The 22,095-nt window shown below is 38.3% G+C and overlaps 2 protein-coding genes across 10 annotated transcripts in view; both read left to right on the top strand.

The window, feature by feature from the left end:
- fam117bb (family with sequence similarity 117 member Bb) overlaps nt 1-7,140 on the top strand; it is a 66,870-nt gene extending 59,730 nt beyond the window's left edge. For both annotated transcript variants that reach the window (XM_056755535.1, XM_056755534.1), the window contains exons 5-8: nt 3,266-3,409; nt 5,656-5,890; nt 6,168-6,291; nt 6,464-7,140. In XM_056755535.1, the coding sequence (XP_056611513.1) occupies nt 3,266-3,409; nt 5,656-5,890; nt 6,168-6,291; nt 6,464-6,740 (780 nt within the window). In that variant the 3' untranslated portion in view covers nt 6,741-7,140. The remainder of the gene's footprint in view (nt 1-3,265; nt 3,410-5,655; nt 5,891-6,167; nt 6,292-6,463) is intronic.
- Nucleotides 7,141-13,250: 6,110 nt separating this feature from the next.
- carf (calcium responsive transcription factor) overlaps nt 13,251-22,095 on the top strand; it is a 28,221-nt gene continuing 19,376 nt past the window's right edge. The window contains exons 1-10 of one of the 8 annotated variants that reach the window (XM_056754582.1): nt 13,251-13,805; nt 14,070-14,153; nt 14,487-14,654; nt 14,741-14,822; nt 17,979-18,108; nt 18,549-18,630; nt 20,237-20,426; nt 21,049-21,163; nt 21,266-21,409; nt 21,500-22,013. In XM_056754582.1, the coding sequence (XP_056610560.1) occupies nt 14,070-14,153; nt 14,487-14,654; nt 14,741-14,822; nt 17,979-18,108; nt 18,549-18,630; nt 20,237-20,426; nt 21,049-21,163; nt 21,266-21,409; nt 21,500-22,013 (1,509 nt within the window). In that variant the 5' untranslated portion in view covers nt 13,251-13,805. Of the gene's footprint in view, nt 14,154-14,486; nt 14,655-14,740; nt 14,823-17,978; nt 18,109-18,548; nt 18,631-20,236; nt 20,427-21,048; nt 21,164-21,265; nt 21,410-21,499; nt 22,014-22,095 lie in introns of all 8 variants that reach the window. The other 7 variants (XM_056754581.1, XM_056754579.1, XM_056754586.1 and 4 more) reach the window with 7 other exon arrangements.

Below are 22,095 nucleotides of genomic sequence, written 5' to 3'. Positions count from 1 at the left end.
TCATACCTTTGAGTCTTTTCACAAACCTTTAGTTAAGCACTGGTCAACAACTAGAGCCCCATAAATCTCTTGAATTATAAAGACCACATTGGTCAGAGACAGGCTGATGTGAAAGTCCTCAGTATGGCTATCAAGGCCTGGAGACCTTTTAAAGAGATTCTTCTGTCTAACCTCTTGTTTTAAAAGCAGACTGTGGTAACCAATACAAACCTCCATACGAGTACCGAAAGACTTTAACATGCTGTTAGGAAGACTTTCAGTAACTACTTTACCAAGAAGTCAGTGGCCATGGACACAGTTTCTTGTAATTATAAAGTTAGAAACAAATGGTTGTTCTTTTTAACCCACAGATGTCACATTGCTCCAAATTTAGTTCCAAATTAAGGTTTTATTGCTTTAATGTTCCACCCTGTAATTCTAGTCTTTTTATTTTACATAGTACCGATTGTAATAGTTTGAAATAGTCCCGATGGATTACACTGAACTTTTAATTGAATTTTATTTTAAACCTTTTGAAACATTGAATAAATAAATACTCATGTGCAGGTTTTAATCCAGTAAGATTTGTGTTTTGATTCTCTATCAGAAACCTTTTCCACTCGTTTTGGTTCATGTGGACATGTGAAAGCCTGCCATCCATGGTGGAGCGGTTGGGATGGGTTTGTAAACTCTACTGTCTCTATGGATCCCACTAAGTGCTGATCCATGTTTTCTCTGTCCGAAGAGAACGGCAATCGTTTTGGAAAAGATGCTGCTGATGGTGTGGGAATGATCCGAGGGTCCTAAAGCACCTAGTGTTGGTCAGGTCATATATTCCAGTGAATGTCAGAGCACGCCCCTGGAAATCTGATTAGTAAACAAATATTTGTCTCCTAGCAACCGCACACTTAGTTGTTGCTAGGAAATGGACCAGGTCACTTAAACTGTGCATTGTTTTGAGTTGACCTCTCGGGTCAGAACGTTTCTTTCAGTTGTTTTATATTCTGTGTGCTTTGATGAGACTAAAAACAACCGCACCACCTAGAAGAAAGGAGTTTTATGTTGAACGGTGTGATGTTCGATTAAACGCACACTTGCACGTTAAGGTCAGTGAGGAGAGGGATTGAGTGCATGCTTCAAGTGAGGGCCATTGCAGGGTCACACAATACTGCTTATGCCCTATCATTGTTCCCTCATAGGAGGAGGGCCCGAGGGGGACAGCGGTGGTCCATGTTTGAAGAAAGAGGGTAGAATGTAGAAATGCAGAGGAAGGATCTGAAACATTTGAAATTATAAAGAGACACCAGAAGCCAGGGGACAAGCTACAAGAGGACTTGTTCTCAGGATAACGCAAAGTGAGCCTTTCAGGAAAGATGACACATTTGTTCAGTTTGTATCTGATGTCACAGAAGAAAGCATGCGTGCTGATTTAACACAGTAAGCATGTGTTTTGCATGTGTGTGATTGTTGCCAATTACCTTATCTCACATCTGCTGCAGCCAATCTGCCAATGCACTAGCACACAGTAGTGTATCTGTGTGTGTTGTGGTCCGATAACACATATCCCTTGTTATTACATATCCCTTGGTATTACATCCAAACTGAGATGTCTGCTGACACTGTGAGAATATGTGAGGCTTGATTCATCTGCTGAGAGATGCTGTTGCTGCACACATAATGAAGATCAATGGCAGTTTTTACTTGAAATTAGCCCTATCTGATCTGTATTAAAAACTCTAAATTATTTTATGCTTTTGGCTGATTATCACAGTAACAAACAAACAAACATTTCTTTAAGTGATAGTTCACCCAGAAGTTAAAATTCTGTTATTATATACTCACCCTCTTTTCATTTCAAACACTTTCTTCTGCAGACCACAAAACAAGATATTTTGAAGAAAGTTGGTAACCGAACAGCAATGGCTCCCCTTTACTTCTATTGTATGGACACAAAACCAATGCAGTTGAAGGGGGGCCAGTTAACAACATTCTTCAAAATATATTTTATGTTCTGTGGAAATTAAACTCTCTCATTTGAAATGACAAAAGAGTGAGTAAATTATGACAGAATTTTTATTTTTGGGTGAATTATTACTTTGACAGGCATTCAGACCATGGTTTTGAGGTGACCTCTTGGGTCATCTGTTACCAGGGTTAGAAATGGCAAAAATGCTACAGAAATATAGAGGGGGGAAATTCCTGAAATAGACTCTATGCACAATCGCTTTTTAGGTCAAATTACCCAAACACTACATCATACATCGACAACCAAAAAAGAGAAAGGCTTCAGGCTGTTCGTTTCAAGATAAAGCCACAAATAATTAAAAAAATACTTTTGCTCTTTCTAAAGGCTTTTTCAGAGAGGCATTCAAGAATTCTCAGCTGTATTGCTGTCAGTTCGTTGAAATCTGAACATTTTGGGAAGTCCAAACTTCAGGGAACTGGGGGAGGGCGGGGGGCAAGTCCTAGTGGAAACAGTAACTCGGAACCCAGGCTAGACCGGGGCAACAGAAAGAGGTAGGGTTACCAAGCAGAACGGCCACCCATGACTGGGGCTGACATGAATGCCGACTGGACCGGTGCTGCAGTGAGAGCCGGCTGGACTGGGACTGGATGCCATCTGTGTCCGTGACCCCTTCCTGCATTTTTTCTTTTTAGGGCGGGCTCCTGAGATAATCCTGCCCGCCTCCGAGAAGGTAGCTGAGGGAAGTGCTGGCACAGAGGTAGTGAGTCCGGAGTTGACGGACTTGTAGTAGGACGAGGACTCGACAGACTCCGTGGATATCCTCCTGATCCGCTTTCCCCACAGACTGAGGGCAGCATTATGCTGCCAAGGGTGCAGTTCTCCAGAATGGGAGGCAGACAGGAATGTGAGGGGGCAGAAGGGGCGTGGAAACAAGGGGGCAGGGCCAAGACACACGTGATGATAGCACATGACCCACTGCAACAAAACAAAACGCCATGTACTTCTACACTGAACAATTTGAATTAATTTATAACACTTATGAAACCTTGTGTGTGATACTTGGGTGAAATACAGAAAAGTAAAAATGTCCATGTGGAGCTAAAAAAAAATATGACTTACTAAAAAATATTTTCTGCCGGTTACATATATCTTATTGTTATTGGAATAGGGATGATGGGAGGAACTGGATGGGAGAACATGTTCAGAGCAATATGAGCACCACAGCTCAACATGTTAGAACAAATACAGAAAACACAGTGTAACAGCTGTGACTCATCTAAAAAGAACATATAATGACACGCATATTCTTTCTTGTTCCAGGCTCCTATTCCAAAGAGTGTTCTGATCTCAATTCCCATCTCTAAGTCTTCCGTCTCACGTTTTCGGAACAGCGTGGAAGGGCTTAATCAGGAGATTGAGCGCATCATTATACGAGACACAGGCAACCGAGAGGAGCTGTTTATTGTAAGAGTGCATTTGAGAAAAAAACATCTGAATCACATTGTAGTCTGTGTTGTACAACTTACGGTCATCATAATAAACAAAGTAACCCAGTAAGTATTTAGACGCTTACGGTTTATATTGTATTACAAAATATCCATAGAAATGGCAGTAAGATTCACATGTTTTTAAGTGTAACATTAGAATAAGTTTAATAATATTTAACAACTGGGATAGGAAGGGTATTTAGCTTTTTAGTTTTCAGACTTACACGTGCTGGTCATATATTTAGAATTTCATCAAAAAGTTGATTTATTTCACTAATTCCATTCAAATAGTGAAACTTGTATAATCTATAAATTCATTCCACACAGACTGATATATTTAAAGTGTTTTTTCTTTTAATTTTGGTGATTATAACTGACAACTAATGAAAACCTCAAATTCAGTATCTCAGAAAATTTGAATATTGTGAAAAGTTCAATATTGATGACACCTGGTGCCACACTCTAATCAGCTAAATAACTTAAAACACCTGGAAAGGCCTTTAAATGGTCTCTCAGTATAGTTCTGTAGGCTACACAATCATGGGGAAGACTGCTGACTTGACAGTGGTCCAAAAGATGACCATTGACACCTTGCACAAGGAGGGCAAGACACAAAAGGTCATTGCAAAAGAGGTTGGCTGTTCACAGAGCTCTGTGTCCAAGCACATTCATAGAGAGGCGAAGGGAAGGAAAAGATGTGGTAGAAAAAAGTGTACAAGCAATAGGGATAACCGCACCCTGGAGAGGATTGTGAAACAAAACCCATTCAAAAATGTGGGGGAGATTCACAAAAAGTGGACTGCAGCTGGAATCATTGCTTCAACAATCACTACGCACAGATACTTGCATACGGCAAGACATGGGTTTCAGCTGTCGCATTCCTTGTGTCAAGCCACTCTTGAACAACAGACAGCGTCAGAAGCGTCTCACCTTGGCTAAAGACAAAAAGGGCTGGACTACTGCTGAGTGGTCCAAAGTTATGTTCTCTGATGAAAGCAAATTTTGCATTACCTTCGGAAATCAGGGTCGCAGAGTCTGGAGGAAGAATGAAGAGGCACTCACGTTGCTTGAGGTCCAGTGTAAAGTTTCCACAGTCAGTGATGGTTTGGGGTGCCATGTCCTCTGTCGGTGTTGGTCCACTGTGTTTTCTGAGGTCCAAGGTCAACACAGCCATATACCAGGAAGTTTAAGAGCACTTCATGCTTCCTGCTGCTGGGTAACTTTATGGAGATGCAGATTTCATTTTCCAATAGGACTTGGCACCTGCACACAGTGCCAAAGCTACCGGTACCTGGTTTAAGGACCACGGTATCCCTGTTCTTAATTGGCCAGCAAACTCGCCTGACCTTATCCCCATAGAAAATCTATGGGGTATTGTGAAGAGGAAGATACGATATGCCTGACCCAACAATGCAGAAGAGCTGAAGGCCACTATCAGAGCAACCTGGGCTCTCATAACACCTGAGCAGTGCCGCAGACTGATCGACTCCATGCCATGCCGCATTGCTGCAGTAATTCAGGCAAAAAGAGGCCAAACTAAGTATTGAGTGCTGTACATGCTCATACTTTTCATGTTTATACATTTCAGTTTGACCAACATTTCTTAAAATCGTTTCTTTGTATTGGTCTTAAGTAATATTCAAATTTTCTGAGATACTGAATTTGGGGTTTTCGTTAGTTGTCAGTTATAATCATCAAAATTAAAATAAATAAGCACTTGAAATATATCCGTCTGTGTGGAATGAATGTATATATACAAGTTTCACTTCTTGAATGGAATTAGTGAAATAAATCAACTTTTTGATCAACTATATAAATCAACTATATTCTAATTATATGACCAGCACCTGTATATCTTACTTAAAGGGACAGTTCACCCAAAAATGAAAATACTGTCATCATTTACTCAACCTCAAGTTGTTCTAAATCTGTAGGATTCTTTTGTTCTAATGAACAGAGAGAGAGATATTTAGACGAATGCTTGTAACCAAACAGTGGCAACCATTGACTGTCTTAGTAGAATAAGTTAAAATAGTATTCAAAAGTTCACCAGAATTGTTAGCTTTTCTACATTCTTAAAAATATATTTTTTTGTGTTCAATAGAACAAAGAAATGTATTAAAGCAGTTTTTCCTACTATGGTATGTCCAAATACTACTGCACTGTATCTACCACTCAAAACTATCATCTATATAACCCTTGACCCCTATTCTCTTACTCCAGCCTCAGGAGGCCCCAGATGGGCACAGGGCCCCTCCTCCCCTCTTCCAGCGCAGCACCAGCTCCCGCAGCATTGACACCCAGACGCCCCTGGACACAGCGGCGGACAGTAGCCACAGCAACAGCAGCAGCCGTTCTCAGTCCATCTCACCCACGTTCCTGAATATTCCCAGCGAGCCCTGCAGCGATACTCCCTCTCCCAACGAGGACGAACCGTTGACTGATGGCCATGAGAAAGGTACAGGATAGACATACCGACAACCCACACACGAACACACTCAGGGCTGTACCATCCTGAGTTTTAACTATTTTTTGAGGTGGCTAATTTGTGCGAAGTGAATTGTATTAAATGTATGATTAGTAGAAAAGATCAGTTCCCTTAAACTTCAAATAAGGCAGAGGAATGTGCCGAACTTGTTTAATAATGGGGGCTTCACTTCTGTTGAAATCTGATTGACAGACACTATTGCACTCAGTTGCACTGTCCTAATTTTTATCTTGTACCACATCCACAGATCTCGCCCCTGGCTCACCTCAGCGCAAGTACGCCTCCTCTCCAAAGCCAAACAACAGCTACATGTTCAAACGCGAGCCACCTGAGGGCTGTGAGCGAGTTAAGGTCTTCACTGAAGAAACACAGTAAGTGCTAGAGTTTCTCCTTATCCACTATTTTATCTGCTCTCTCTCTTTGCATTCTGTTCTTCAGCATCACATTCTGCTCCACAGAGCCTTGAAATGATGATAGCGTAACTAAAAGTTGAGTCCATGCCTTCAGTTGTCTCTTATCTCTCCTTTATTTTCATCTGCTCAGGGCCAGGCCACCACAGGAGATCCCTCAGTTCTTATGCCCAGATAGGAACAAGGTCAATTTCGTCCCCAAGAGCGGCTCTGCGTTCTGCGCGGTCAGCATTGCCAAACCACCAATAACCGCACAGGAGCTCAACAACCTCAAGAATCAAAGCAACAGCCATCTTGTGCCGGAACCCGAGCAGAGAGCATCATGGAGAACCTGCTTGCCTTCCCAGCAACCCTCAGGCTCCTCCTCCTGTCTGTCAGAGTTAGACACACCCCCTCAACAAGCGTCCTAGCTACTGTTCACAAACTCTGCATGGCTCATTTTAATAATCAAAAGTGGACGAAGTGATAATGAATGACGTCGCTTGTGTTTGATGAGATGGTTGCGCTTTACTATGCAGCGTGTAGGTTTGTGTTTGTTTTCAGAGTAAGAAGGCAGTTTTGGGGTTGGGTATCTGATGAACATATATTTGTGATGAATATATTGGTTTTGTATTATTCCTCTACCATTCATATGACTGAGAATGTGTCACTATGAAATAATTATGAACGCACGCTCGCACAATCTGATCTACATGAGCTTCCGCAGTTCTTTTTTTGTGAGACATTGATGTACATTTTATAATAGTTTGCAGTGGATCTCTTTGGCTTGAAATGATTTGATTGATGATGATTAAAAGGACCAACACATTATTTAGCTTTTTTGTGGGGCAGTTTACCCAAAAAGAAAATTGGGTGATTGTTTACTCACACGCGTGTCATTCCTAACCAGTCTGATTTATTTTAGCAGAATTTGACTCTATTCCCTAAAAAGTAAATTCACCATAAAAGTATCAATAAATCTCTCAAATTTGTCAATGTCATCATGTGTTCTGAATTATAAAATAACTTTAAGTGAGCTTTATTCACAGAAAATCTTGACATCTGATCAGATATCTAAACTATTACAGTTCAAACTCACTGATCCAGTCATCTCACTGGAGTGAAGGATTTTCAGTAAATAGCATGTTAAAATTAGCTGTCTTTTTCTTAAAGCTGTCATATGGCTTTAGATATCTTGAAATATTGCATTTAAATCAGTCACAATTTTAACGATACTTTAATGGTGCTTTTGTGTTTCTTTGTGAAGCTTGAGGGCATTTTAATTGAAAATAGAGACCAGAACATTCTGCGTAATAAAAATAAATCATACGTGTTTGAAACAACATGAAAGTGAGTACATAATGACAGAATTTTTGTTTTGGGTTGAATTGATTCTTTAAGTATTTGGAATAAAGGCCGAGAGACCTGGTTAAATGAGTCCAGGTTGATGACATTTAGGCATTTTGGCAGACGCTTTTATCCAAAGCGACTTACAGTGCACTTATTACAGGGACAATCCCCCTGGAGCAACGTGGACTAAATTGTCTTGCTCAAGGACACACTGGTGGTGGCTGCTGGGATCGAACCAGCAACCTTTTGATTACCAGTTCAGTGGTTTAACCCACTAGACCACCATCTCCACCATCTCCATCTCTAATTGGTTGTCTAAAGTATTTTCACAGTTGCAGGCAGTCTTTTCTGTTCCGTCCAGATGAAATCATTAAGGGAACAGGAAGGACCAGTTGTCAGCCTTTTCTCCACTTCCTTTCTCGCTCGTTCAGAAGAGACAGAAAGTTACTGAAGATGAAAACAGAGGGTAAGATCTGTGCTTCTGACACTGTGAGAGAGCGTCACCATAAGAACTGCCAGTCGACTACAGGACAAGCACCCTGTAAACCTGATTCTATTGTTTCCATAGCTATAAAATGCATTCCAAATGCATGCAGATCTGAACTTTAAACCCAACAAGGAACAAAGTGTGAGAGAGGTGAACAGATAGGTTTTCCCACCACTCTCAATGATTATGCCGATTTGGCTGGAGGAATGTTTGAAAGGAGGGCATAGCAAATTAAAAGCACACAGCACAAAAAAACTAAACGGAAAAAATGTGCATGGATGTTGCTTTAAGATGGTAGTTAGTGACTTGAGATATGTATCCAAACATTGATGTAATGTTGCCTATGATATCCAGCTAAATAGTTAACAAAGACAACACAAAATGGTCATGTATGAAAATGGTCACTGCATTCTGAGGAATGTGCCTCCATCTTTGTAAGGAATAAGTAAATTAAAATAGCAGCAGTATTCTTTGAAGCCTAAATATCATTAAACATGACTTGGCTTCCTTATTTCTGTAGTGAATCAGACTTCTTCCAACACTTCATACCTTTTGTTGTATCCTGATTTCAGTTCATAATTTGAATCTGATAACAGTCCAGCATTTTTCACAAAAGTGCTTTTGTAGAATTGGCCAAAGAGAACTTCATACGGCTCTTAAATATAAAGGACGGAATAAAGCGATTTAAAGTTACATGAAATAGTCTAATGTTGTGTGATTAAAGTAAATAATAAATGTAGGCATTTTGCTCAAAACTTAAGTGCTGTTTGAGGTTGCTTGGATTTCATACCTGGTGCTTGTGACCATCTCTCAGTGCCTCCATTTATGTGCTTTGTATGCGTGGTTCCTAACAGTTGTTTTGTTGGGATGAATTTCCTCCTGTAGTTCCAATATTTTTTCTGTAAAGTTCTAGTTAAGGTTTATTTTCAGCAAAATTAACCTGGCATATTTTTTAGCACTTTTACCAGCTTTATGAATCAGCACGGGTCTTCCATCTAAGGGTCCTGCATCTTCTCATAGCCACTGTTTAAACTAAAATAAGCTCCAGGGCCTACTTGCGTAGATCAGTACTCAGGAATGTAAAAGCAGCGATCTCTTCTGGCAACCGAAACAAGTATTCAAACGTTTCTCGCTTGAATTTATAAATTGATGTTTTATCAACCTCTTTGTATATCTTCGTAGGATATGTTTTGAAGGTTTTACTGGCCATAGGTCCAGTATATTAATATACTTTTAAATGGATAGTGGCCTTAAATTGATCTTTCTACATAGTGTAACATGTAGTCAGTGAGAGGCAAAGTTACATGGCGGTGCAGCTGACAAATATTAACAATCCATACAGACAGTTTTATTAACACGGGGACAGTTATGATTGATGGAATGTTAAGATGTTTGCTGTTTGTGTCATTATGCACACCACTTGTTGTGGCTGTATGAAAGTCAATGGAATAAACTTGCACTCGTGGTGAATGACTGAGAGTGTTATTTCATGCCTTGCTTGATTGTTCTTTATTTGATATGATGTGTTACCCAAAGAAAATTTATTTTCTTGTACATTTAATTTTTTTATTATTCAATAAATGAGGAGAGCGGGGACGGAAGTACCATTTTCCAGAAAGATTTAATTTTAAAAGATTATTTTTCAGAAAGAGATATATTAAATGTGGTCTAACAATACCAGGTTGTATTTTGTTCAAATGTGAATGACTTGTGAATAATTTCACTTTGAAAATAAGTTGCACATCGTTACTTTCGACCCCATCTGTAGGGAGGATAGTAACACACAAATATAAGATAGATTTTTTTGTGTTACTCTGCTTTTTATTAATTTAACTGGCTATGATTTTGTTCATATGTAACTGCAAACACCTTATGTCTTTTATCTTTGAAAAAATATATAAAATTTGATTTCATGTTATATTTCAGTTTTATCACACGTTTAATAAATAACCCGATAGTACAAACTAATTGTTTCGAATATTTTATGATGTCAATGTCGAGATACTTTTATAATGAAAAACTCTGACAAGGCAAACTTCAGGATATGTTACAGCACTAAATCACCTGTAGATTTTGATCATTACTGTGACACATGAAACGAGAAACACAACTTGTAATTAGAAAAAGAACAGCTTCAGAAATGTACTTTCCGTGCTCGAAAACTAATGACGTTTTAATGTAATGAATGCGTGCTGAACGTGACGTCAAAGCGTGGAATGCAAATGTAGTCAGGGCTCTGTGTAAATCGCTATGTTACTTCCGTCCCGCGTTACTTTCGTCCCCTCTCTCCCTTAACAATGTGTTATTCTATATAAGAAATCCACTGTTTCTTATATAGACGATTTCGGCGGCAACGGCAAAAACTTTATGTGACTCAAACTTAAATTCCCGTGGAGCTCCACAAAGAATCAATAACTGTCGAGTAGTTTTTATGTAATTTAATACAATAAAGTAATAATATAAATTAAAAATAAAATGAATTATTTTATAACCAAACACTGACCGGAAGCTAATTTCGGGCCAGACATGTGTGTCCGATAGTCCGATGAAACTGTCTATTAAAAAAAATATAAGCACTTGGTTAATATATTTTCCAGTAAATCCCCATATGGTTTATGTATATTTGTGTCAGATACCATGTGCTTAATATCAAAGACAGCCCAAGTCTGGAAGTATCATTAAAATTGTTTCACTTCCCAGTAAGCTTCCCATGCGCTGGCAAAAACTGGATGTGCTCACAAACACCACCTTGCGGTCAGAAAAAGGGGGCATGTCTTCACCTGACTGACATAAACAATAAGAGTAAAACATTACATAATAATTAAAAGAAAATAATTTTGTCTACTAATATAACACTGGTCAAAGTCTTGGGCTCACTTGACAAAAAATATACAGGTAATTGTGCCAACATATTTATTCATTTCTAGAAAACTATTTTTTTTAATGGATTACTTGGACAAAATTATGAATAAAAAGCAGCCAATAAGAGTCCACCATAGATGGAAATTCCTTCAATGCTGTTTAAAAAGCATCCCAGGTTGAGACATCAAGAAGCTGGTTTATAAAATGGCAACATAATGATTTGAAAGTCTATGAAAGTCTAAGGATGACTTTATGCTTAAACAGAACGTAGAGTTAATTTATTTCGAAAGCTTTTAGTCACAACATTATTGCCACAGTTACAGCTGTAATATTCCATGGTTTTCATGAGTTTACTATTATTCTAAAATGTGAAAAAAATATAAATAAAGAATGAGTGAGTGATCCCAAACCTTTAACCGGTAATGTATGATTATATTGTTGTTTTTTAAATGAGAACTCCAAGCATTATAAAGAATGATAGACTGTAGTCAGTTTGAAACTATGGGATTTTAGTTTCTGTTCTTTATATTTAATCTTAATTATTTTGTTTAACATTTTTTTCTATTAGTACACTATGGTGACGCAGTGTGTGAAACCCCAGCTAAAGAATTTTTTTGTGATTGACTTTTTTCTACATGAAATAATTCTACATAATGTCAAGAACATTCTGTAAAAAAATAACCAAAATGTCTTTCATGCTGACTGAATAACGCCATGTCAAAGATTGAAATCATTATGAAATTCAAGTCAAGAACAATACAGACCTGCTGCTCACCTTTTTTGAAGTTATTGAATTCATTCCAGTGGAGCCATCAGTAATATCATACGGGTGCTGTTGTTTCAGTGAACTGTTGTGTGTGCAAGTGTAGCCGAAATGTGTTTGAAGTGGTTCAGTCATGCAAGCTCTTCAGCCAGTGTCCAGTAGGCCTAGTCCACACCCACCCCCACCTTTGCTTTTTGTCTGAGCTTTTGTGAATGTAGGGGCAAAATGTTCACACGGAGGGTGATCCAAACATGGTGTTTTTCCCCATGACTCCCTACCACCATCTCATCCACTGCTGAAACATTACACAGCGGTAGTCCAGACCACTATTGGGCCTCAAAGCAGACATATGTCCCACAATTCATTAGCATTTTCTCCAATTAAGGGAATAAGAAAAGCTGTTACGTAATGGAATTTCATATTCAAAAAATACTTTCAGAAAGCATTACGGATGCTGGGGGAGAGACATCTAGCACAGAAATAATAATTATTAATTATTTTCTCTGTTCTCCATTCCCTATTTATTTCTTTAAATAGGCCTGCTGATATGTTCCATTAAAACCTCAGTGTGAGACTCTGAGCCCAAGTGTGAACATGCGTCTTACAGAGGCAAGCTCCCCTCTGAGGCCCTGGGGCAGCTAACAATGTAATCTCTCACACTGTGGGGAAATTTGGACCAGGGTCGACTCCCAGCCAGATTCCTTAGGTTTCTCTATGCTCTGAGCATGCTAGACATATTATTACAAGCTCAGCTCAAATGCTGTCCTGTTGGTTTAAACTTGACAAAGGATCATCTGGCTCTTTAGATGTTTTTGTGGTTTTTTTAAAGAAATGCGAGGGACGCTCTTTCTGTGCTAAGTATTTGAGAACTTTAAATATGTCTTACATTAATTCAAATAAAGGTAAATATTTATTGTTATGAGTAAAACATCAGTATTCATGTGTATTATGGTTGGGATAATCCTGGTTTGTATTTTAAGAAATAGTGGCACATGTCGGTAGAAGTATGTATAGCACATGGTATAAATGTATGACATATTTCGCAAAGACATTCATAAGATATTTAGGTAGTTTACGCTTAAACTTGTTCGAGTTTTAAAACGTATATGATTGTATGAGAAAAACTGTGTAGTGTCGGTGCTGTAACCGATCACCATACTCACGTTTTTACCATTTTAAACAGGTTTGTTATAAGTTAATCTATTATTTGTACTTCAAATAGCTTAAAATAATACAAATACTATAATATAGTCACAATATCAGCTTCCAAAAGTATGTCATGTAAAGTTAGCCTTTTGTAAACTTACGGTTATCCAAACTCACTACCAAAGGAATAGGAAATTGCTGTTTGCAAGTATAACGTTAAACAAAATCTGCTTACAAGTAAACTGTGACTATGACGACAAATAGTGCGTAGGGTTTAATGGAATACATACATATAATATACAGAACAGACCGTTACTAGTTTACCATTTTTCATACAAAGAACATTAAGATGAAAAATAATATGTCTTAAAACAAAACTGCATGGAAACAATAACACTTTCTGAAAACAAGAAAAAATTTAAAACATGACAACAGTTTAACAGCTCCAAACAAAAAGAACGTGGTGTGATTCTTACGGAAGCCGCGTAGCTCCAAAAAAAGAGAGCTGACGCGCAGGTTTCCGCGTTTTGTCGCCGTGAGGAATCCTAAACGAAGACGAGGTTGAGTAGACTCGTTTTCATTTTAACCTCCTTCCTGGAATATAAATCGCGGACTCCACTGAGTCCCGTGTGTCGGGATATGTAGTCTGACGGACAGAGTCGTAACAAGAATGCAAATATAGTCTAGCGCTTGTCTGGCAATGTGCTGTTATTTACACCATGTATGTGTTTTGCTGCCAGCGGCAATCCAACATGGCGTTTATTCTTAAAATAACAGTAATTTATCACGTCTGTCTATCTACGCGAACTCATTTGAACCTGAATTCTGGTCAAAACAAAAAATCATGCGTTTTTTAACAAACTCTTCTGAAATTAGTTACAATTCAAGGTGAAATGATGTTATCTTAGACAGTTTATCGATTATCATACTCACATAATCACGTTTCATTGATGCTTTCAGTTTCAACTGTACATTTAAAAGATGGAGATGATTATTTTAAAAACATCTAATTGGATATAAAAAGTGATTATTCTATACCATCTTTACATACAAAAAATGTTAAACTGTATAAAATGTAACCCACATTTTAATTCATACACCCAGCTGGTCTCAATCTTTCGGTCTTGATCTAAACCGGTGTTTGTCTGGTAGATGGAGGAGGAGGAGAGAGATGTGCAGGATGAGCTTCAGTCCGATGAGAGAGAAGACAGGACTGTAGATACTAAAATTCAGCCAGTAAGAGAATATATTTGATCATTCTCACCCTGGACACATTTTTTCCAAATTTAAAAAGCGACAAACAATTAAATTCTCAATTAAGTTGTATTTTGTATGTAGAAATTAAAATTATTTTATGTACAATTAAAGTAACATTTCATATGTGTTTATTTTTTTTCTTAAACTATGACCTGAGCATCGAACATGACATCAACATTTTCTGGAAGGGTTTTCTGAGATTTATAATTCATAATTAAATGGATGAATCTAAAATGTTGACCTTATTGTAAAGTATTAGCTGTTAGTGATTTGTGTTCTAATTATTCTGAGTATTGTTTTATGTTGTGTAAGGAATCTGACAAAAACTCAGAAACTGAGACAACAGAATACCCAAATGCTCAAGATCATCCATCAGTCCTTCCAACCACGGACCATCAGAAATTCTCTGCAGCTCCTGTGCAAACAGAAAACATTCTCTTATTTGACCAAAATGGACATTCTTTACCCTATCAGCGGGTGGTGAGTACATTGCATTATAATGCACATTAATGGCCTGTTTTGCTTCGTGCCATCAACACTAAACAGATTGTTATTTGATTTTACAGGTGATTTTGACAGAACAGAATGGACAGTTGTATGGTGTCACACCTCTCACTCTAGAGGGCGCTCAAATGTTACTACCTCAAGGTCAGTTATTGAATATAACATTATCATTATCATCACTTTTATTACAGACGAAGTCCAATGAAAAAATTACAAACAAACTAATGATATAAAACACATAAATACATAAAAAACTGTACAGCAGTAATACATAAGAAATCAATGTATTACATAAATACAGTGATACCAATGCCTCCACAGCCTGGACTGATACCGTGTAGAAGTTACATTTTATATTAGTTACTGAAAAGTATTTACGTGTAGTCCCACAAACATTTCACTTGCACTATGCCACCTAGTTATCCGCAGCAAAATCCTCATTCCCACTTGGAGCCATTGCAAGATTGTGGCACTATACATTGACCATAAGTGAGCAATACATAATGGTGTGCAATATGCTTTAAAAAAGAATACTTTCACTTAATCTGAAAAAAAAACCAAACTTATGTAAAAGTATGTTAGCCTGTACTGTATATACATCATTCAATGTTGCCTCTCTATATCATAATCTGTCAAATGCTCAGTAATAAAATACCCAAGTTATTTTACTTTCACACCCACCATTAGATTCTTATCAGTCATTATGAAAACTGGGAAATTTAAACTCTTTTCCTCCTTAGTTCTACAAATCATAATAGTAATCTTGTTAGCATTATACAGTATATAATATCATGTTCAAAGCCTTAAACAGAACATATGGTCATATGAACATACAGTTGAAAGAAAAAGTATGTGAACCCTTTGGGCTTACTTGGATTTCTTCATAAATTGGTCATAAAATGTGTTCTGATCTTCATCTAAGACACAACAATAGAGAAACACAGTCTGCTTAAACTAATACCGCACAAACATTATACGTTTTCATGTTTTTATTGAACACAACATGTAAAAATTCATAGTGCAGGGTGGAAAAAGTATGTGAAACCCTAGGCTAATGACTTCTCCAAGAGCTAATTGGAGCCAGGAGTCAGCCAACCTGGGGTCCAATCAATGTGATGAGATTGGATGTGTTGATTAAAGCTGGCCTGTCCAATAAAAAACACACACCAGTTTTGAGTTTGCTGTTCTGAAGAAGCGTTGTCTGATGTGAACCATGCCTCGCACAAAATTGCTCTCAGAAGACCTACGATCAAGAATTGTTGACTTACATAAAGCTGGAAAGCTACAAAAGTATATCTAAAAGCCATGATGTCCATGTGTCCACGGTAAAACAGAATGTCAACAAGTGGAGAAAGTTCAGCACTGTTGCTACACTCCCTAGGCGTGGTCGTCCTGTAAAGATGACTGCAAGAGCACAGCGCAGAATGCTCAATGAGGTGAAGAAGAATCCTAGAGTGTCAGCTAAACACTTACAGAAATCTCTGGCACATGCTAACATTTTTGTTGACAAATCTACAATAAGGAAAACATTAAACAAGAATGGACTTCATGGGAGGACACCACGGAGGAAGCCACTGCTGTCCAAAAAAAACATTGCAGCACGTTTGAAGTTTGCAAAAGAGCACCTGGATGTTCCACAGCACTACTGGCAAAACATTCTCTGGACAGATGAAACCAAAATTGTGTTGTTTGGAAAGATCACACAACACTATGTGTGGAGAACAAAAGGCACAGCACACCAACATGAAAACCTCATCCAAACTGTGAAATATGGTGGAGGGGGCATCATGGTTTGGGGCTGCTTTGCTGCCTCAGGCCCTGGACGGATTACTGTCATCGATGGAAAAATGAATTCCAAAGTTTATCAAGACATTTTGCAGGAAAACTTAAGACCATCTGTCCGCCAACTGAAGCTTAACAGTGGATGGACGATGCAACAGGACAACGACCCAAAGCATAGAAGTAAATCAACCACAGAATGGCTTCAACAGAAGAAAATACGCCTTCTGGAGTGGCCCAGTCAGAGTCCTGACTTCAACCCGATTGAGATGCTGTGGCATGACCTCAAGAGAGCGATTCACACCAGATATCCCAAGAATATAGCTGAACTGAAACACTTTTGTAAAGAGGAATGGTCCAAAATTTCTCCTGACCGTTGTGCAGGTCTGATCTGCAACTATAGGAAACGTTTGGTTGAGGTTACTGCTGCCAAAGGAGGGTCAACCAGTTATTAAACCCAAAGGTTCACATACTTTTTCCACCCTGCACTATGAATGTTTACATGTTGTGTTCAATAAAAACATGAAAACGTATAATGTTTGTGCGGTATTAGTTTAAGCAGACTGTGTTTCTCTATTGTTGTGACTTAGATGAAGATCAGAACACATTTTATGACCAATTTATGAAGAAATCAAAGTAAGCCCAAAGGGTTCACATACTTTTTCATTCAACTGTATGCTGCTGAGGACCAGCACTACTGGGACTGAAAACAAACAGATCCTCTGCATACATGTTGTGATTCACTAAAATATTCCCAATCATACAACGCATTTTGCAGGCTTTCAAATATTTAGAAAAATGCTCCATATAGAGATTGAACAAGACTAGGGACAAAATCCCTTTTTGTCTCACACCCCCACTAACCCTGAAAGAGGGAGATTTTATTGCCCCACTTTACTTACATTGTCTGGTGGGAATACAAATAACTAAAAATTCTCACAATATATTTAGGCACTCCTCTTTGTATCAACTTTAGAAATAGCTTTACATTATTTCCTCTTTCAAAAGCTTTTCATGCATAAATGAAACACAAAAACATTGATGAGTTTTATCTCTGCACTTATTTAATATTTCTTTAAGAGCATCCATGTATATACACAAGTCAGTGCCATGTTTTGCTTTAAACCCAAACTGATTATCTGCCGAGTTAACAAGCACTCTTATCCTTTCCAACAAAATAATTTCTAAAACATATGGTAAAATACTGGCTCAGGCTATGAGCCTGTAATCATTCAGGCAACCTACTTTACCAGCTTTATCTTTAATAACTGGTCCTTATAAAACAGACAACATCGAGTCTTGTAAAAAAACATGAGTCATAAAACCAGTAAAACAATCAGCTATCAGAGGGGCTATGCTCTTACTTCCATATTTTAGATTTTCAGCAGAGATATGATTCTAGCTCATGTGTTTTCATACAGATCATGTTATTATAATTAAATATAAATAAATGTACATCATTGATTTAAAAAGATACATGCTACAGTCCGCTTCAGTTCTGCTATGTCTTCTGTTAAACAGGTGTGTTTTTAGAGAAAGCAAAACCCCAGGCAACTTTTACTTCCATGAAAGACAGTGATAGCAGTGGAACTAATACTTCATCTACAGTCATAACACAGAATGTCACTGATCCTAAAATTCAAAGTAAAGGGTGAGTAAATCTGTTATATCAAGGGCTGGAAATGGAGGGGAACGTAGGCCTAGAAGTCCAAAGAGGGAATTTTAAGGGGGGATGGAGTTCTACCTGTAGTGGATTATAGAGGATACAATGTAGAGAATTTCCATTTTTCTACACAGATAGATAAATCCTATGCACATTTCAAATAAAATACAGTGGGACGCCCCGCGACCATTTCGAGCATTGATTATAACAAAGTGTTTATTGCTTTTTATTAACAAGTTTTCTTCACAATGTTTTTAAGAGAAGTACAGATTATTTAAAATATTTAACAATGCTCTGTTTTTTTTAATTTAAAGGAATTGGCTAAAAGGATATTTTTGTTTGTGTGTTTCGAATCAATTTAAGACCTTGTAGTACAAATTAATGTCACTCTTCGAGTTAAGTGATTGATTTTTTTTCGTCTCTTTCAGTTCTTCTTATTTATTTGGGCCCCCAGTGAAGGCATTGTCTCCAGGAGCACCAAACTGGGCCTTTAGACTGCGTGAATGTGAGGTGTGTGCATTTTTTATGACAGAACAGAAATCATACAGTTGAAAGAAAAAGTATGTGAACCCCTTGGGCTTACTTGGATTTCTTCATAAATTGGTCATAAAATGTGTTCTGATCTTCATCTAAGTCACAACAATAGAGAAACACAGTCTGCTTAAACAAATACCGCACAAACATTATACGTTTTCATGTTTTTATTGAACACAACATGTTAACATTCATAGTGCAGGGTGGAAAAAGTATGTGAACCTTTGGGTTTAATAACTGGTTGACCCTCCTTTGGCAGCAATAACCTCAACCAAACGTTTCCTATAGTTGCAGATCAGACCCGCACAACGGTCAGGAGAAATTTTGGACCATTCCTCTTTACAAAAGTGTTTCAGTTCAGCAATATTCTTGGGATGTCTGGTGTGAATCGCTCTCTTGAGGTCATGCCACAGCATCTCAATCGGGTTGAGTTCAGGACTCTGACTGGGCCACTCCAGAAGGCGTATTTTCTTCTGTTGAAGCCATTCTGTTGTTGATTTACTTCTATGCTTTGGGTCGTTGTCCTGTTGCATGCCCCTTACCATGATGCCCCCTCCACCATATTTCACAGTTTGGATGAGGTTTTCATGTTGGTGTGCTGTGCCTTTTGTTCTCCACACATAGCGTTGTGTGTTCTTTCCAAACAACTCAATTTTGGTTTCATCTGTCCACAGAATGTTTTGCCAGTAGTGCTGTGGAACATCCAGGTGCTCTTTTGCAAACTTCAAACGTGCTGCAATGTTTTTTTTGGACAGCAGTGGCTTCCTCCGTGGTGTCCTGCCATGAAGTCCATTCTTGTTTAATGTTTTCCTTATTGTAGCTTTGTCAACAAAAATGTTAGCATGTGCCAGAGTTTTCTTTAAGTGTTTAGCTGACACTCTAGGATTCTTCTTCACCTCATTGAGCATTCTGCGCTGTGCTCTTGCAGTCATCTTTACAGGAGGACCACGCCTAGGGAGTGTAGTAACAGTGCTGAACTTTTTCCTCTTGTAGACAATCTGTTTTACCGTGGACACATGGACATCAAGGCTTTTAGATATACTTTTGTAGCCCTTTCCAGCTTTATGTAAGTCAAGAATTCTTGATCGTAGGTCTTCTGAGAGCTCTTTTGTGCGAGGCATGGTTCACATCAGACAACGCTTCTTCAGAACAGCAAACTCAAAACTGGTGTGTGTTTTTTATTGGACAGGCCAGCTTTAATCAACACATCCAATCTCATCACATTGATTGAACCCCAGGTTGGCTGACTCCTGGCTCCAATTAGCTCTTGGAGAAGTCATTAGCCTAGGGTTTCACATACTTTTTCCACCCTGCATTATGAATGTTTACATGTTGTGTTCAATAAAAACATGAAAAAGTATAATGTTTGTGCGGTATTAGTTTAAGCAGACTGTGTTTCTCTATTGTTTAGACTTGGATGAAGATCAGAACACATTTTATGACCAATTTATGAAGAAATTCAAGTAAGCCCAAAGGGTTCACATACTTTTACAACTGTACATTCATTTCAGTAAAACAACCTTTTGAACTCACACTAATCTGGCTTGCTAAAGTGTTTTTGTGATTGTTTCACGGGGAGCAGAAGATCGGAGACTCGTACCGTGGTTACTGTAACACAGAGGTAGAGATGGAGGCAATTCTGCGTCTACATAAGCAACAGACCCACACTGTGTTTGGCACCCGTCAATCACCCTCACCTGCAAAACCTGCTACCCGACTCATGTGGAAATCCCAGTATGTGCCCTATGATGGCATTCCTTTTGTTAATGCAGGTAATCAGATTTCCTTGCTTAATTATTTAAGCCTTAAATGTTTTTGCTGTTCTAATGGAAGAGTTAAAGAACCGTTTAAACCAACTTGGGGTTTTGTTGCTTTTTAATCCATTTCTGGTAACTTCAATCTGGTTATTCTAAATGTTATTCTAATGCTGTTGTTACAACTTAACTTTATATATAGCGCTTTTTTAAATTTTCATTGTTACAAAGCAGCTGTACATGAGATATATTGACTATAAGCAAATCAATTAAATGTATATACCTGTAAAAACAAGAAAAAGGTGAAAACACAGAAGACAGAGATACCCACGTACAAACGCTCCACACACAGAATATGTACACTTACTAACACACATAGACATAGACACATACACACGGACGGACACACAGACAAGAATGCGGGCACACACAGACACGCATGCACGCACAGTGAAAGCACACATTTAAGATAAAGGAGAGAGAAACACAGGTCAAATATTAAACAGACTATACATTCTTATATGCAATATTAATCATGTAAAAAAAATTAATTCGAATTCTTAAGTGTTAGAGATCATGTAATAGTTTTTCAAGATTTGTCATATCATTTCATTAAAAAAAATTGTATGTGGGTTTTAAGGCAGCAGAGCCATTGTGATGGAATGCCAATTTGGTCCACGTAGGAAAGGTGTTCAGCCTAAAAATGGACCAGAAACACATCAAAACATCCATTACAAAGCAACCTGCCCTGCCAGGTACCCAACCTACAGTCTGAGCAAATGCAAATATTCGATTTGTGCTTGGATTTGTTTGAATCATTCATGCTGTTGATTAAGCAGACTTTATTCATCTATCAGGATATATATTAAAAAAGTGCGAAAATTCCCTGAGTACAAGGTTCCAATGGATCCCACAGTGGACAAGAAAGTAGTGCGGCAGGAACAGGAGAAAGCATTCTTCAACCTCAAGAAGAGCTTGTGGAATGATGGAGGGGTTCTGAGGTACAGTATAACATCTTCAGAGTTCTATGGCATTACAGCATTATTTCAGCGCTCACTGTTTTGTTTACTATTTGTCGCGTTCATAAATAGATATTACATCCAGCTCCCTACAGAGAAAGCTCATCTCTACCATGATGTGGAGACTGCAAACCTCCCTCCACTTCCAGAACAGATCAACTTTGCTGAGGAACAACAAAACGGAGAGAACGATACAGAGGAGGAGGGAATCGATGTCATGCAGGACATCCAGATGGAAGACGGAACATATGTCCCCTCTCGACTGCACCCACTGGTGGCAGAGAAGATCTGCGAGTTAGTGGCACAAGGCCATAACCAGGTTTACACTGTCCGCAAGCAGCTCAGGTACAGGTTCAGCATTACATTTTTTAATTACCTGCAAAAAAAGCGCATTTATGAACACCGTGCCATTTTCGGGTACTTGCATCATTCTAGGAAGTTTGTGGAATGCGAGATGTTCAAGCCAGATAAAGTGCCTGAGAGACATAATTTGTGTTACTTTCCAACTGTCAATGACATCAAGAACCACATTCATGAGGCTCAGAAAGCTCTTCAGATGACAGCAGGAGTTACCTCAGATACAGAGGTGTTCACAACATGCATTTCCAAAGCATTACATTCATTCAGTAAAAATTTTTTTATGGTAGGTGTAAAAACATCTTTCATGT

Source organism: Triplophysa dalaica, chromosome 8 (assembly GCF_015846415.1).
Source record: "Triplophysa dalaica isolate WHDGS20190420 chromosome 8, ASM1584641v1, whole genome shotgun sequence".
Lineage (NCBI taxonomy): Eukaryota > Metazoa > Chordata > Actinopteri > Cypriniformes > Nemacheilidae > Triplophysa > Triplophysa dalaica.
This window is presented reverse-complemented; position numbering and strand designations above follow the sequence as displayed.